Source organism: Lemur catta, chromosome 14 (genome assembly GCF_020740605.2).
Source record: "Lemur catta isolate mLemCat1 chromosome 14, mLemCat1.pri, whole genome shotgun sequence".
NCBI lineage: Eukaryota > Metazoa > Chordata > Mammalia > Primates > Lemuridae > Lemur > Lemur catta.
In genome coordinates this window covers 47,511,194-47,529,575 of record NC_059141.1, presented here as the reverse complement: position 1 = coordinate 47,529,575, position 18,382 = coordinate 47,511,194, and the positions used below count along the sequence as shown (strand labels likewise).

The 18,382-nt window shown below is 35.0% G+C and overlaps 1 protein-coding gene across 1 annotated transcript in view; it reads right to left on the bottom strand.

The window, feature by feature from the left end:
* Positions 1-3,602: 3,602 nt before the first annotated feature.
* Positions 3,603-18,382, bottom strand: part of VPS26A (VPS26, retromer complex component A) — a 36,309-nt gene continuing 21,529 nt past the window's right edge. Inside the window, exons 3-9 of the mRNA XM_045569312.1 lie at positions 17,091-17,166; positions 15,803-15,959; positions 14,544-14,708; positions 11,953-12,059; positions 9,643-9,711; positions 7,587-7,729; positions 3,603-5,340 (exon numbers count right to left, since the gene is read on the bottom strand). Coding sequence (XP_045425268.1) covers positions 5,227-5,340; positions 7,587-7,729; positions 9,643-9,711; positions 11,953-12,059; positions 14,544-14,708; positions 15,803-15,959; positions 17,091-17,166 — 831 coding nt within the window. The 3' untranslated portion in view covers positions 3,603-5,226. The remainder of the gene's footprint in view (positions 5,341-7,586; positions 7,730-9,642; positions 9,712-11,952; positions 12,060-14,543; positions 14,709-15,802; positions 15,960-17,090; positions 17,167-18,382) is intronic.

The following is an 18,382-nucleotide window of genomic DNA, read 5'->3' as shown; positions in this document are numbered from 1 at the left end:
TGGTCTTGTAGATCTAGTCCAACCCTAGTATAATTTTGCAAAAAAAAAAAAGAAAACTCTCAAAACTATTTTAACTGTAATTTTGCACTTCCTCGTAGGTATAAAGTGTAGTCTGAATTTTATGATAATGCATACAGGTTTTCCCCTTCAGCCATTCAGAGCTCTGCTATAAACATTGAAATGCGAAAATTCAACATAAAATCTTTGCTAAACAAAATAAAGAACTGTCATATTATTAGCAGTGTGTGTCATTTATAGCACTAAGTATAAACAGCACCTAACACATATTAGAATAGCCATGTTTTGCTGATTGAATGAATTGATGAATGTGATAACCATCTAACTGGTATCCTTCTGTGCTCTAAAGCATCCTTCCATGCATTGCAGTGACACCATACTGATCTTTTGAAAACACAAATCTGATTAAGTTACTCCTGATTAAAATCCTGTGATTCTGATAAGTGTTCAGATAAAGCTCACATTCCATTCATTTGTTTGGCATCTGAGCCCTGGCCTAAATTGGTTTTCCCTATATGCCTCTTTCAGCCTCATTTCTCTACTCCCCACATTTACCATTCTGTTCATGCCAGAACTACACACCAGTTATGTCATCATTTCTCACCTCTGTACCTCTGAACACATTGAGTGCTTCTCTTACACACCATAGGACCTAGTAGAGGCTCTATCATAGCACTAAAATTGTATCATAATTGTGTCTCTAGGTCAGTGGTTCTCCAACTTTAGGGTGCATCAGAATCATTAGGAAAGCTTGTTAAAAACAAGATTGTTGGGCCTCATCCCTTAAATTTCTGATCCAGTAGGTCTGGGGTGGGGTCCCAGAGTTTGCATTTCTAACACATTTCCAGGTGATGCAACTCTACTGCTCTGAGAGACCACACTTTGAGAACCACTATTCTGGATTATAGTTCCTTCAGTGTAGGACTAATGAGATAGCACTGTCATAGTCCATTTTATATTACTATAGCAGAATACCACAGACTGGGTAATTTGTAAAGAAAATAAAATTTCTTACAGTTCTGGAGGCCAGGAAGATTGAGAGGCCAACATCTGGTGAGGGCCTAGCATCTGGTGAGGGCCTTCTTGATGCACCATAACATGGTGGAAGGCATCACATGGCAAGAGAGCAAGAGCTTGTGTATCAGCTCAGATCTCTTTTCGTCTTTTTATAAAGCCACCAGTTCCATCATGGAGGTCCCACCCTACCAACCTCATCTAATCCTCATTACCTCCAGTCAACATATGAACACATGAAATTTGGGGGACACAAACCACAGCAAGCACTAACAGATACTCTGTAAACGTGCCTAATACAGGCATGACTATAGAAATAAATAGGTAGAAGGGGAAAGGAAGAGTAGATAACCCAGGTGGGTAGAAAATAAAACAAGTTCTTCCCTCTTCTCTGCCTTTGTGTTTGCTATTAAGAAAATCTGGTGTAAAGGGTCTCACAAAAGCACATCCTGTAGATTTCTCTCCCCTACACCTTGCCTGCAAATTCTTTTCAAAGTTTCTAGTATTGGTCTGACATAAAGGTCATTATGAGGCCGGGCGCGGTGGCTCACGCCTGTAATCCTAACACTCTGGGAGACCAAGGCTGAAGGATTGTTTGAGCTCAGGAGTTCGAGACCAGCCTGAGCAAGAGCTAGACCCCGTCTTTTCTAATATATAGAAAAAAATTAGTCGGGCATGGTGGCACATGCCTGTAGTCCCAGCTACTCAGGAGGCTGAGGCAGAAGGATTGCTTGAGCCCAAGAGTTTGAGGCTGCTGTGAGCTGTGTGCTGCTGGCTGATTCCATGGCCCGGGCAACAGAGTGAGACCCAGTCTCCAAAAAAAATAGATAAATAAATACATAAAAGTGTGTTTAGTCCCAGAAGTGTGCATAGCATGCCTTGGCAGCACAGCAAAGGGATAACCCTGTCTTGGAGATGGCGATGGTGTCAGGCAAGATTTGCCAGGACAGTCTTACTAGAAATTAGTCAGCTGGAGTACAGGCAGAAGATTGGGCAGTATTCAAGGAGTTTGGCATAACTGGAGCTGACGGTGTATTTTGCAAGGTGGAATCTGACCCTTATCCTGGAAGTAATTTGGCCATTAAAAGATTTTTAGATAGGGGAGTGACATGAAGAGAATTATGCTCATAAAAGACCCAAGACTAAAAAAAAAAAAAAGGATTATATCTTAAGGGTACACATTTTCCTCTTTATGCTTTTATCTGATTGGAAACTTAAAATGTTAAGTTCCAGTCCGAACTAGTATAAACCCCTGAAGGGAACATTTATACATGCTCAACAGATTGAAGTAAATATAAAAGGAACAGCATAGAGGAACCTGCCGCCTTCTTTCTTTCAATATTCTTTTTTAAGCACCAAAGGAGGCAAGAAAGCTTCATCTTTCTATGCTGCACTCCTTTTAATAAAAGGATTTGCTCTGCAAATTTGGATTCAGTCAAAAAGCCACACTTAAGGTCCTAGAAGGCCACATTTTGCTATAAGGCCGAGGGTTCCCCACCCGTTAGACTTTACTGACCCACACAAGAATTAGAATTGAGTATTCCAACTACTACTATATTGAAGGGGATCCAAAATACACCTCTGAGGCATAAACATTATTCTGAGCAGAAGGCATTTCATTCTTGAAATCTTTTACATGTCTAAAAGCCCAGCCTCTCAAAAGAACTCAATTTGTCATAAGTCCTCTCACTAGGACCAACCAGGGAAGGTTGACTTTTATCCTGAGCATTAACATCTCCCATGTGTTCTCCTAAAGACCCATTTATCTTTCCTAAAAGTCATTTGTTTTCCTGTAAAGTACCATTTCTCCCCACCACTTCACCTATTAAAATGGTATATAAGCCACAAATTCTACCCACCGCTTTGAGTCACATTTTTGTGAACTTGCCTAGGCATGTGATTAAATCAGTCTTTTCTCTTGCATGTCTCTTATATTTGCAGGACCTCAAGCACTCAAACTAGTGGATAGAGGAAAAGTTTTTTGTCCTCAACAATACCAAAACAATAAAGAGAAAATTCTTTGTTAGAGAAATAAGAATTTAAGTGGTTTAGATCAGTGGTTCTCAACCCTGGGTGGCTTTCTTAAAAATGCTGATGTCCCAGCCCCTCAGCTTCTGATTTTATTGGTCTGAGTAGGACCTGGGTGGGCATGGTTATTTTTAAAAGTTCCTAAGGTGATTCTAACATGCAGCTAGAGTTGATAACCACTGGATTATTAGACATTGTACTTTTTATTAAAGACACAAATTTCTTTTTCAGTTTATTATTTCTAATTCACTGGCTGACTTTTGACTGAAATCACCAAATACTGATTCAAATTTTTATTTTTCAAATTGGCTATGTAATGGAAAGTCTTGAGCAAAGTGAATAAGCATCCTGTGTATAACAATATTTTAGGGCAGCTAATTAAAACCATTATATAGCTAATTTAAAATTGAAACCAGTAATATTTATAAAAACTTGTCAAAATTATAGCTTCCACAACTACTGAGCAATCCTATCCTCAACTATAAGTCTAACAATGAAAAGAGATTTGAGAATACAGCTATCTTAATCATTCAAATAGCAAGTTTCTGTTTCAAATTCTTTATTATACATCATGTTGCACAATTTGAGGCTGGTTAAATACAACTGGTTTTCAAAATCTCTTTGAATATTTTCTAGATTACTACATGCAAGTGACCATGAAAATATTTGGCATTTTAAAATTTTGTAACTCTGAATAGGCACTTACATGAAGGAAAACATTACCATTCATAGTTATCCACATTTAAAATAGATGTTCCAGCACACGGTACATGGAAGGTTTTGCCAGTAAAGAAGTTGGTTACTGACTATTTTATCAAAGTGCCATAGTAGTAAAACAGGATTAAAGAAATGTAATTTGGATTATTTAGCTTACTCATAACGTAAGGTTAACTGACAAAACTTGCACTGAAGTGTATAAAAAATATTGGTACAAAAACCAATGAACTATAAGTTAAAGTAGTTTCCATACAGCAGGCTTCATTTTGGTTCCCACAGTCCACATTTAGTGTATTTGAGATCAGACTCCATGCATATGAACGGATGACTGCAACCTTTTTTAGAGACTTCTAAACAAATGACTTGAATTTAGTGTTTAAAAAATTAAAAGCCTGGGTGATGTTTAAATGTGAGTTTGAACTAGCCAAAGTTCCAGTTAGATAAACATGAAGTTGTCCAGATCTAGATAACGACATGCTTCACAGGTCCTCCTGAGTCCCCCTTCCCCAAATTTTCCCCTAAAAAGTAAAGAGAATAAATTTGTGAAGAAAATGATATTTGCATTCCCATGGCAAAAAGATTCTTTAAATTGAAATATATGTATATTTCAAAGTATTTATAGAAAAATTAAATAGTTTTTACAAATTCTAAAATGCCAACATAAGTCAACCCCACACTGCAGAAAACATACAGTGGTACTACTGGAAAGTAGTAGCAAAACAGTGACTTAATATGGCAAAAAATTAAAATAAAATAAAAAGGCAGCCACAATAACATGCCACCTAATCCCTTAGGGAAAAAATTTAATATTCATACCAGAGGAGACTTCAAAGAGGATAAATTCAGGAAGCCATGGAATGGTACTCAGAAGCACCCAAAGTGAGACACTTTGTATGCATTTTTCAGAACACCTATGTAAAAACAAATGTAGTTCTCAAAAATATTGAGATGCCATGTTTTCAATCTTTGCAGGACGTAAGGGCCACTCAGGTTTTCTAATTTTATTTAAACACAAAATATTTAATTTTTTTGCATGTAGAGAATAAGAGGTAATCATTAGCATAAAAAGGGAGAAAAAAAGGATTTCTAATTAACATTATGCAGAAAAAAGCAAAATTACAAATACCAGCCTACTTACATGAAAATCTTTAAATGTTTATGCTGATGCATATCTGAGTGCTTATCATCAAATCAAAGTGTGCAGTAAAAAAAAAAGGCAGCTTACGAAAGTTCCAGTGTTTCAAAGAAAGCACTTTTTAAAATGTATACACATGAAGAACATTTCATTATATCATAAAATAAATGCAGCACTGTATAATATAAAGGAAGACTAATATATATGGAAATTTGGCCTTTTCCCCCCTATGTGCTGCAACCATCTTTAACCTGCTGAACTTAATCTCAATGGTTATAGGAGCTTTTTGTTTTTCTTTTTTTCTCCTATTCAGTTCACATTTCAGGCTGTTCAGCAGATGCCTGTGATTCTGGAGATTCAAATCGCTGGTGAAAATTTGTTCTCTGTTTCCTCAGTTTTTCAGGAGCTTTTCTCCATAAGATGATCTCCTAATGAAACAAATGCAAGATATTAACAAATTAATATTCTCTATGATGCCTTAAATTTTCTCCATGGAAATACTGACTGCCACTTCAACTTTAACCATAACAAAATTAAATTCTTCCCTACAAAAGCCTTCATCTTTTCTGATTCCTGACTACCCTTCTGTCTTCTGTGCTCCCATCCCAACACCAGCACCCATGCATACCACCACCACCAATCCAATCTGGCAAGAAGTCCTAGCTATTACTGCTTTAAAGAATTCCCAAAATCTGTCCTTTGATTTCTGTTCCATTGCCCTCATCCAAGTTCAAGCCCTTGTCTCTTAGATACTAAAATAGCTTTCTGGTAGAGGGTTCAGAGCCTCTCTTGCCTGAGAGACCTCTTTTCTAATCAGTCCTTCGTTATCACTATCAGGTTAATCTTCTGAAATACTGCTTGGATTGGTCTTCAGTAGTTCTTAGTTCCTCCAGGATGAATCTCCAAACAGGTATTCATGGCCCTCCATAATCTTTATGCAATTTACCAACAATATCCCCCTTTCTCCCACCAGCCAAACTGAGCTACTCTCAGTCTCCAATGCGCTCCAAATAAACATGCCCTGCATCTTCCCCTAGTCTTCAAATCCCTGTTCCTCTGCCTATCTAAATCTTACCCTAACCAATTCATCCTGAGATCTTCTTCCTTCTAAATTTTTAAAATCATTTGTCTCATAAAGTCATGGCTGGCTGGGATTTTTTTTAGCCAATATATCAGAACTTAAACATCTAAAGGAGTGCCTATAGGAAACAATACACTTACTCCAATAGTGTCATGGTATGCAGTTGATTTTGAAATTGTATAATAAGTATCATGTAATTTATTTTGAAGTTATAAATTACCTAGGTTTAATTATACAGCATATGGCAGCATTACAAGAGTAAGTTTTCTCTCTTCTAAATTACTGCCAAACTATTAAGTTTTCTGTTAGTTGTACATTTTTTTTCCACATATCTGCAATGTGAAGACCTGGAGGACAAATCATGTTTATAAAAAGTAGCTTTTCTATTCTTCACAGTATTTTCTATTCTAGCACAGTATAATTTCTAACTTAGCTTTGAACACTCAACTGACATTCAAATACATATTTATTAATCTGATTCAGAATATAAAAGGCCATTCTAACGACAATCTTCATTCAAAATTCAGCAAAGGTTTTTAATTGATTTTCAAATGAGAACAAATTTTATGATAAATACTTTATATTTAAAAAGTATTAGAATTGGGTCATCTCATGGACATTCATAACAGAATTGTTTAATAAAGGAAAAATGAGCTGGGCACAGTGGTGCATGCCTGTAGCCCCAGCTAGTGGGGAGCCTGAGCCAGGAGGATCACTTAAGCCCAAGAGTTTGAGGCCAGCCTGGGCAACACAGCAAGACCCTGTCTTTAAACAAGAAAATAAAATAAGGGAAAAATTAAAAGCAAAAAAATCTATCAAGTAAATAAGGCCATTAAAAGTGATAATCAGCTGGGCGCTGTAATTACACCTGTAATCCTAGCACTTTAGGAGGCCCAGGTGGGAGGATTACTTGAGGCCAAGAATTTGAGACCAGCCCGAGCAAAAGCAAAACCCCATCTACACTAAAAATGGCATGGTGGCATGTGCCTGTAGTCCCTGCTACTTGGGAGGCTGAGGCAGGAAGATTGCTTAAGCCCAGGAGTTTGAGGTTCCAGTGAACTATGATGCAGCCACTGCACTCTAGCCAGGGAAACAGAGCGAGACCCTGTCTCAAAAAAAAAAAAAAAGTGATAATGGAGATCTGTATTTGCTGACAAGAGAAAGCTATTCAAGACAATCAGAGTAAAAATGCAAATTAAAGAACAACCCATGTTATATGATCTAAACACACATACACAAATTTGTCTGGAAAACTAATCACAATGGTGGTAGAATTCCTAATGACCTTTACTTCATTTTTTGTTCTTTATTGCCTGATTTTTTTTTAAACAAACAGATGTTTTTATTTAAAACAACAAGAAAAACCCAAAACTTTTAAGAGAAAAATAAAAGCCCTGACAAATTATAGCTATTCTGAATCCTACAGAATGATCACAACACAATTCCATTCTCATCTACTTCTTTATCGTACCCTCAGTATTTTCATTTACTTATTAACTCCCACTTGCTCAGTACAGTAAGGCTTAGAAAAAAGCTTTCTCAGTGTTTCTACATCTGCCACAGAACAAAATACCAGCCTGGGTAGCACCATACCTGCTGCTTGAAGTACCTTCTGTCTTCCTCATCAACAAGCACTAGATTCAAAAAGTACCTTACTGAAAATTTTTTGTTCACATCTCTCATTGTTGGAGTTGGGTCATATCCTGCTAAAAATAGTCTTATTGGAATTGATTCACCTGAAAGAAAAGGAATTTCCATTTAATTCTAAAAGATGATTAAATATAGTTATATAACATTTAGGACTAAGCATTATAGAGTAAACACTAATGCTTTATTCTCTCATGAGGTACAGCATAAAGACCAGGGTTTCTCAGCCTCAGGCACTGACATTTTAGGCTGGATAATTCTTTGTTGTGGGGAAGGTCCTATCCTCTGTAGGATGTTTAGCAGCATCCATGGCCTCTACTCACTAGATGCCAGCAGCACCCCCCCAGTCACAACAGCCAAAAATGTCCCCAAACAAGTTGCCCCTTGATGAGAACTACTCTAGAAGCCAGAATGCCTGGCTTCAAATCTCAATTGCATCGCTCACTGGCTGTGTGACCTTGACCAAATCACTTAACCATTCTGTTTCGAGTTCCTCATCTGTGAAATGGGGAATAACAATAGTGCTCACAGGGAATCTGTAAGGACTATATGGGTTAATATAGAACTTAGAACAGTGCCAGCAGGTAAGTGCTATAAGTAGTTGTTATTTTCTGCTTTCATGAAGTTTACCATAATTTCTAATCATGTATATATAAACTTCTGAATCCTTATTACTAATACATCCAAAGCAACAAACATGTACAGAATGATGATATTCCTTCATTACCAAAAATATTGCCATTCAGCTTGTCATTGCTTCTATTTTCCCAAGGGTAATTATGTGCATATTCTCTTTTGAATATTTTTTATGCAATACTTTTCTCATGTATATATATTTGCTGAAAGATATAAAAATTTTATGTAAAAATATTTTTTACATAAAAATCTATGGCTACTGGAATTTTAGAAAGTAATGTTGCATTATACAAGAGTACATATACATGGGTCATGGAGTCAGAAAGAACTGGGCTCAAACCTAAATTCTGCAATGATTACCTGTATCACCTTTGGCGAGTTCTTTAACCTCCCTACATCTCACTTTCATCTGCAAAACATGGTACCATCACCTAACTAAAAGAGTGGTAAGGAGCGTTCGAGCACCTGAGATTACAATGCCTCATCTACACTTGGCACTCAATAAATACTAGCTGCTTTCTGAAGTAATTACAAACAGTGAGAAAAACCCAAAGACATAAATTTAACATGATAAATACTGGCTTCATTGTTTCAGACACTGTAAATTATCTAGTAATGGAACTGCTTATTTTCTCATGGGACTGTAATAACTCCAAAATCCCACAGGAATTAATGCTCAGCCATACTGCATCTGTGGTCAGCATTAGAGAAAAGATTTACAAAGATGAACTATTACAACAGAAGACAATACAAATATTACAAATTCAGAACTCTCTCTATCTATGTATATATAATAAACACACACATACACAACTGTCTTATCTAAATTCTAAATTTAGTAATCCTAGCACTCTGGGAGGCCAAGGCAGGTGGATCCTTTGAGCCAGGAGTTTGAGACCAGCCTGAGCAAGACCAAGAGCCCGTCTCTACTAAAAATAGAAAGAAATTATATGGACAACTAAAAATATATATAGAAAAAATTAGCCAGGGATGGTGGCACATGCCTGTAGTCCCAGCTACTCAGGAGGCTGAGGCAAGAGGATTGCTTGAGCCCAGGAGTTTGAGGTTGCTGTGAGCTAGGCTGACGCCACGGCACTCTAGCCTGGGCAACAGAGTGAGACTCTGTCTCAAAAAAAAAAAAAAAAAAATTCTAAATTTAAACTGAGTGAAAAATTAAACCTTATTTCAGACTAGGAAGTACGATTGCAGTCTTCTTAGCAGCTATACAAAAGATGACCCTAAAAACCATCATTATTAACAATAGTTTTAAGAATTCACAAATAGTTTCACACTAAATAAATACAAACTAAACACCACCAACACTGCTGTTTGCACTACACAAAGAAGTAACTGAAAAGTGTGTTACCTTTTACTGGTGCACCATCCATTATTTCATATTTGGCGATTGTTTCTGTTTCCGTTGTGGTACTGGGTCCTAGTGCCATAAATAAATGATGTTAAAATTTTTCTATAATAGCATATAATTTTTATAATTAGAAAAAAGCTTAAATAAACAATCTCTTTTAAAACAACAAATTGGAAGCTGAAGTTTGGTTTTAATATCTTAAAATCACTTAAATTTACTAACAGGTAGAAACACAGAACTTAAGAAATCACAAATGTTTATAATTAAAAATTCCTTTTTTTTTTTTAGGCAGAGTCTCCCTCTGTCTCCAGGCTAGAGTGCAGTGGCATCATCATAGCTTACTGCAACCTCAAACTCCTAGACTCAAATGATTCTCTCCCCTCAGCCTTCTGAGTAGCTGGGACTACAGGCGTACAATACTATGCCTGGCTAATTTTTCTATTTTTTTGTAGAGACCAGGTCTCATTCTTGCTGAGGATGGTCTTGAACTCCTGGCCTCAAGCAAACCTCCCATCTACGCCTCCCAAAGTGCTAGGATTATAGGTATGAGCCACCATGCTTGGCCTACTGATTATAAATTCTTAAAAAGTATTGCCTAAATTATTTTGAGCAAAAAATGAACAAAGTTAAAGGGGACAAAGTAAATCTATATACTAATTAAAATTAAAAAGTAGTGATGAAACAATAAATGATATTGGGGCAACTAGTCAGCTATCTGGAAAAAGGTAAACCTGGATCCATACCTCATACTTACATCAGAACAAATTCCAAATGAATTAAAATTTAAAAAAAACACAAAATCCCCAAACCACAATTCATTATTTTAGTAGAATCAAGCACAGAAAATTATTTTTAGAACTTCAGTGTGAAAAAGACCTTTCTAACCATGGTACAAAACCCAGAGGCCATAAAAGGAAAAACTGATAAATCTGACTATATAAACACCAAGAACCTCTAAATGGCATAAACCACAACAGGCAAGACAAACTGGGGAAAATTTTAGCTACTCTTAATACAGATAAAGGATTGATTTTTCTAAAATATAGTTTCTACAAATCAGTAAGAAAAAGAGTAATAGTCCCATATAAAATGGAGCAACAGATACGAGCAGTTTAGAGAAAAGAAATACAAATAGTTTTTATACACACGAAAAGATGCTCACCCTCAGTCAGAATGAGAAAATTGTGAATTAAAACTACAATGGGATATGCTGATTAGCTTAATTGTGGTAATCATTTTACAACATATATATATATTTATCAAAATATCCCATTGTACACCTTGAATATATACAATCTTTATTTGCCAATTATACCTCAATAAAGCTGGGGGGAGGGGAAGAATCCATAACAAAAGATTTTGGCTGGGCATGGTGGCTCACTTTGGGAGGCCAAGGCAGGCAGATCATTTAAGGTCAGGAGTTTGAGACCAGCCTGAGCAAAAGCGAGACCTTGTCTCTACCAAAAATAGGAGGCTGAGGCAGGAGGATCACTTGAACCCAGGAATTTGAGATTGCAGTGAGCTATGGTGACACCACTGCACTCTAGCTGGGGACAACAGCACAAAACTCTTGTCTCAAAAAAAAAAAAAAAAATCTCAAAACTACAATGGAGTACTTTTTCTTCCTTACCCATGAGATTGGCTTCAAGTTTTTATAACACTGTGCTGGTGAGAATATGGGGGCAAAAAAGGCTTTCCTACATTCATTGCTGATACCAATGCAAATTGGCATAACCCCTAAAAAGAACAAACTGATAATATGTAACAGAATTATAAACAAATATACCCTGTGACCCAGTAATTCAACTAAGATTTTATCTTGTGCACATGTCCACATACATGCAAAATGACATTACTAATTAAAGCATTATTTGTAATAGCAAAAGACTGGAAACAACTTGTATGTCCACTAATAGTGGACTGATTCAATTCCAGTATATCAATAAAATGGAATACTATAAAAAAGATGAAATACTCTACACATTGCTATGATATTGATCTCTAAGATATACTGTTAAGTGAAAAAGCAAAATATGTATTATACATCACCATTTAAGTAAAAAGGGGTGTGTATAATATATAGGTACTTATATAATCACCTAGAAAGACTTTAAAACTTATAAATACCTACGAGTAGCTAGAGTACAGAAATAGGGCACTTTTTACTGTTTAGTCTTTTATACTTTATTTTTGAACCATGTGAATTTATTACCTATTCAAAAATTAATTTTTAAAAAAGCATTAACTTACTGACAGTTTAAATAATATTTTGTGATTTCAACTAAAACAAGGAATTTTAATTCAACTTACCAATTCCTGTGATCTCTTTTTTGATCAGTTGTAACTCCATATGTTGTATTTTTATTCTTACTAATAAGAAGTAAATTTTCCCAACAATCACATCCTTTAAATGATACCTATTGGGAAAGAAGTTCTCTTATTAAATATCAGTTTAAACAAAAAGAGTGAAACATGTCCTGAAAGACTGAGCTAACTTTAGTATAATAATTATTTAAGATTACCATTTTCACTATTCACATGTTTAATGTCCCCTTTTTTCAAAAAAGTACTTATTTCACTATGCTAATAACTGAAACTTGACCATCAATATACTTCAGAGGGAATAATTAGCCTGATTAATTGTTGGTCCTACTTAAATGCTAACTTAGTTTCCAGAGAACCTAAGCATGTAATGGAAAATTAGATTTTTGGGCCAAGCACGTGGCTCACGCCTGTAATCCTAGCACTCTGGGAGGCCAAGGCGGGAGGATCGCTCAAGCTCAGGAGTTCAAGACCAGCCTGAGCAAGAGTGAGACCCCATCTCTACTAAAAATAGAAAGAAATTATATGGACAGCTAAAAATATATATATAGAAAAATTAGCCGGGCATGGTGGCGCATGCCTATAGTCCCAGTTACTCGGGAGGCTGAGGCAGAAGGATTGCTTAAGCCCAGGAGTTTGAGGTTGCTGTGAGCTAGGCTGACACCACGGCACTCTAGCCCAGACAACAGAGCGAGACTCTGTCTCAAAAAAAAAAAAAAAAAAAAAAAAAAGATTTTTGTACTTGAAATATTTATTTGGTGTATAAAGATATTTTCAACATTAAAAGCTCTACATGAGAGTGTAGTATCATTATTATTCTAAGTGAAAGAATAGTTCAGCTAATGTAAATCATCTGGCTACAGAGAGAGATTAATAGGGCTACCTCCCTAGGTTTGAGTTTTAACTCAAAGACTATTCCCAGGTACCTTGAAATGATGTGGTATTAAACCTGGGAATCCCTATACTACCTAGAGGACTTTTTAGCCTCCTCCCAGGTTTGGATCTCAAAATAATATCCTAAGAGTTGATTAATACAATTGTGTTAGTCTAAAGAGAGGCTTCAGTGATAAGTTTTAGGGCCCAAACTATCTGATAATTTTATCAACAATATAATTTTAAGACACTGAAGGCATACTTATCACATTTTCAGTGATATAAACCTGGGAGTGACAACTAATAAAGAAATCACATAACAGAAGAATGTGTAGGAGGGGAATAATACAGGTTACGTCTATTTCTTCAACAAATAAAGTTTAACGAAAAAAATAGGGGGAAAACTTAAGAGATTTAAGACCCAAACAACCAAATGCAATATATGGACCTTGTTTGGATACTGATTTGAACAAAATCATGTGAGAAAAGACATTTATGAGATAATTAGGGAAATGTGAACACTGAATATATGAAGATAGTAAAGAATTATTAATATTTTTAGATGTAACAGTATTGTAGTTATATTTATAATGATACATAATGTTTTATTTTTAAAAACATTTTTCTGAACAGACAGAACATAAGCTTGTCATAGAACATTCAGATAACAGAGATGTATATAGTAAATACATAATTTATCCTCTAAAGATAACCACTGTTATCAGCTTGGTGTATATCATGGCAGGCTCTTTTCTATTCATATCTAAATACATTATTATTTTACAAAAATGGAATACTATAATATTATATATGCTGTTTTTGTGGCTAGCCTTTTCACTTAATAATATATCATGGATACTCTTCTGGAGAAGTAAATACACATTTGTCTCAATCTTTTTAACTCTTTGGCATCCCACAGTATGGTTGGACCATAATTTATTTAACTATTCTACTGATGGGGATCTAAATAGCCTTTGATTTTTTTGTTCTTACAAATAATATTTCTGAAAACATGTTGGTCCATGTATGAAATGATACATACACTCCCCCCATAGATTATACTGAAGCAAATTATGAATTAAATTATAAATCTGGAATTTGCTTCAATATAATCTATGTGGAGTGTAGAAGCTGAATACAGATAAAACAAATCTGACTATGTATTGATAACTGTTGGAGCTGGGCAATGTTTATGTGAGTATTCATTATATTATTCAGTATACTGTTCATATATTTTGGTATACGTTTGAAATTTTCCATAATTAAGTTTTAAAAGGCATTAAACAATAAACAAAATATAATCTGAATATACTGTCGTTCTCCCCCCCATGGAAAGATATACAAAAGGATATTAGTAATGGTTTAAGTGGTAAAGGTGAAAATATGTGAAAAGAGATGGCCAGGATGATGTGGTATCAAACCAGTAAGATAAAATTTTACAGACACCATAGGATTGGCTGCCTTCTGAGATGGTGAGATCCTCTACAAAAAAGTAGCCAAGCAGAGTTATCAGCAATAGAATATGAAAGACATCTGTACTGGGTTGGAAGCCAGACCAAACCCTTGAAGGTTCTCTTAGCTCAGATACTGTTGGTGTGTTAATATCAGATTAATGTCAATTCTATCCTTATTTTGACAAATTTACAAAGACCTGAAAAGTTCAGTTTTTAATTTTCCCTGAACATTTATCTGTGAAAGGTACTTACTTTGATTTATTATATTCAAATTCTATATGTAGACAATCTTCAATGCCCACTTCCATCTTAATAGAGTTGTTAACATCAGGATAGGTGGCAAGCTGGTGAACAATAAGATCATATTCTTTTACCAAGTCTGTCAGTCTTCTTACTATTGTCACTTTAAGAAAATACCTACAAAATGGAGAGGACGAGTTAAATCACCTGTGATAAATTTTAGTGTTTTAAATGAGTAAACATTAACTGCAACTCAGCTTTCTCTTTACTGGAACTCCTTAGGATCACCTTACTTCATTACTTCATAAAGAAATTCTACTTTTCTTTTAAATGCCCCCAACATGAAAAAAATACAAAGTTCAATTTTAAAGACAGTATAAATGCTTTTCAGATGAGTTAAGAGAGCTGTCATCAAGCCTACATGAAGAAATCTCTCCAGATAACTTTTTTTTTTAAATCCCTATCTAGTTAAGGCACTGCTACTTGGAATTTTGGATCTTTCTAGATGGATAACCCAAGTTAAACAATGAAAGGAGGATCTCAGACCTGATACATTCATATTTCCAATAGCCCTGGACTCTGAGGCATCCCTGGCTTCCTGCTTGAAGACTTGGTGAAGGGAAAGGACATTGGACTGGGAACTTAGAAAATAGGGTTTCTACTCCGGTTCTGCTAGGTAGTCAGCCTCTTTGGGGCTTCAGATCACTTCTTAACCATGTACTAAATGAGAATTGCTGAGAATCTCATGGATTTAGAGAGTAATTCAGTTTACAGGACAAATGAAGTGCCCAAGGGACAATTCACACAAGGGAAGTATATGATTACAACTTCTCCTAAGGGGTTCTCCAAATTTACAATGTTTGAAAGCTCTCAATAAACCTCAGATCAGCATTAGCCATTCAAAATATGTGACAGACTTTTTAAGAATCTTAAGTCTTCTAATCCAGAATTATAATTAGGAATTTGAATAAGATACCAATAATAACCATTACTTTCTGGTTTTGACTATGTTTACAGCTTCTTTCTTTATTTTTTTGAGATGGGGCCCTCATTCTGTTACCCAGGCTGGAGTACAGTGGTGTCATTATAGCTCACTGAAGCCTCAAACTCCTGGGCTCAGTCGATCCTCCTGCTTCAGCCTCCTGAGTAGCTGGCACTACAGGTATATGCCATCAGGCCCAGCTAATTTTTTTTGTTGTTGTTCTTTTGTAGAGCTGGGGTCTTGCTATATTGCCCAGGCTACAATTACAGTTTCTGATACACATTCATACCTCAAGCGGACATTGGCACCGATGTAAGATTCATATGGCTTTTCAACTTGCATAAATTCAAAATCATAACTTCTGCTCTGAGTCAGTTCTCCAGGTAGAGCTAGTTCTTTCACTAGGTTTACAAATTCATGAGTATTACTCTTGTCATTGAAAAGTTCTAAGAAATTTAAAAAAGCAAAAAGACCAATTATATTTCATATCCATTTCAATAAAACTCAAGCTTCTACTTCCAAAGCAAATAATTTTTACCAAAAGAAATGCTGTATTTGTCTCTACTTTAATAAACTAGAGCTATGATCTAAATATCATTATCCTTCTCATTATTATGCTCTACTTAGGCATAAAAAATTCAAGTAGCATAGCACAATGAAAATTTCTATTAAAAATGAGTTCATTTCTTTGATTAAAATGAAGCTGTCTGACACATTACCAGCAATTATTTGAACTTCCTCCAGACAAGGCAAAAATTGTTTTCTTTTAGTTAGGCAAAAATATTACCTGGATAAAACTACAAAACACAAAAGACTAAAGCCAACTATCAGTTAATTACTATAACTTGCCCCAAGTACAATCACATTCAGAATAGATATGTAAACAAATATCCACCCATTTCAATTTCTAAGTTTTACTGTACTTTAAAAATATAGAGTAAAACTTGGAAAGCTAGATTTAAAATCCCATTATGTAGACAGTATTATAAAAACATTTTCTCTTTTCTGAATCTGCAGTGCCAAAAGATTTATATATAGTTTAACTCCCTGCTAAATCAAGCATGTCTCTGAAATACAAGTATGGAAATGTACACAGGTTTCTAAGTCAAGAAGACATTACACTTTTCCTTTTCACATGGAATTTTCTGACAGGTAAGTCTGGCTACAGGCACACACTACATCAGGAAAACAAATGACATGGGTAATCAGAAAATGAAGGATGAAGGTGAGGCTGCTAATTAATTGTAAGGCTGGTAAAAAATGTAGGCAGATGGAAATTTCAGTAAGTCAACTAATTTACTTGAAATATTTTTCAAGGCTGGTAGTTTACTTGAACTCCTTTCATTTTTAGTAATGAAATCCAATAACAAATAAAGGCAGGATGAGTCACATATTTAATACAAGTAAAAGAAGCATGATTTAATATATTTATAAAATAAGTCCTCTCTTTTATTATGCACAATCAATTCCTTCCTTCCACAAAGCTAAGCTCTAATGCAGTCAATTTCAGTGCCAAATCCAACCCTCTTCAAACTGAAGTTATCAAAGAAAAAAAGTAATACTATTTTAAAACTCACCAATTTGACCTACAAATTCAATTCTAATTCCTTGGTGCTCTAGCCTCTTTCCAGGTTGCTTAAAGGCTAGGTTTACCTGCCAAAACATGAAATTGTAAGAGATGTTAACAATCCTTTGAGTGGGCCTACTAGTAGATTCCTTCCAGATGAATGAAATCTGTAAGTATTTCATGTATTCATTTATGAAGTTTCAGATACCACCATATACTTAGATAAGGATCATGTTATATCACCAGAGTAGGTATAATTTATGCATACACAATTACTAATGAACCTATTATTTACATATACACTTAAACCATCAGTTATGTCCGGAAGGAATCCTTCTTTATAGCTGGAGAAGTATAAAAAGATTCAAAGAAAGGAAAACCTTCAACTATTCATATGTGTTTTCTGGTCAAATAAACAACTCTATGACTAGTAATAACATTTTAATGTGAAGTAATTACTAACTCCAAGAATTGACCTAAAAACAGATATGATCCCAGGACATTTAAATCAAGCAACCCTAACATCCACACAGCCAGGACTATATTATGGACAATGCACAGAAGTCTGTGGGTCAAATCATAGCTTTACACCTACTGTACCTGAGGTATTAATATCACTTTTAGTTTTTTATAACCAAGAATATATTGTTTTAATTCTTAACCTTAAAAGCAATGCTTATTGCCGAGTCTGCTATTCATCCTAAAAACAGAATGTCTAAAGATTTAAATTTTGAGTATGATTTATCTTACGTATTTCTGAAGTAAAATATATAATCTCTAAATTCATCTATCTGCCAAATGGAAACCTTCAATTTATACTTTTTAAATTTGAAACAGTATCTGTCGAATACATATATTAGAAATAAAATTTTAAACATTAAGAATTATCTAACAAAGAATCCTTTTGTATACAAAAAGCACACTTCCAGGTTTATTCTTTGGTATAAGGAGTATTGGTAATGTGACTCTTAAAAAGCTTTTTTTCTATACAATGCTTCCCAGAAGAAAATAGGAATCAAAGGCCAAAAATCCCAGAGGTCTAATTACTTATTTGTAAACTTCATAATTAAAATATTCACTCTTTATCTTCCACATCTTGTAATCAACATAAGTTACATACTTGCCTGCAAAATTAATAGCTCAGAAAAAGAAGTAAATAAACTATGGTACATTATATGATGGAGTATTATTAAAAGTTTAAAAAGAATAATGTCAAAAAAAAATTTTTTTTTTTTTTTGTTTGAGACAGAGTCTCACTTTGTTGCCCGGGCTAGAGTGAGTGCCGTGGCGTCAGCCTAGCTC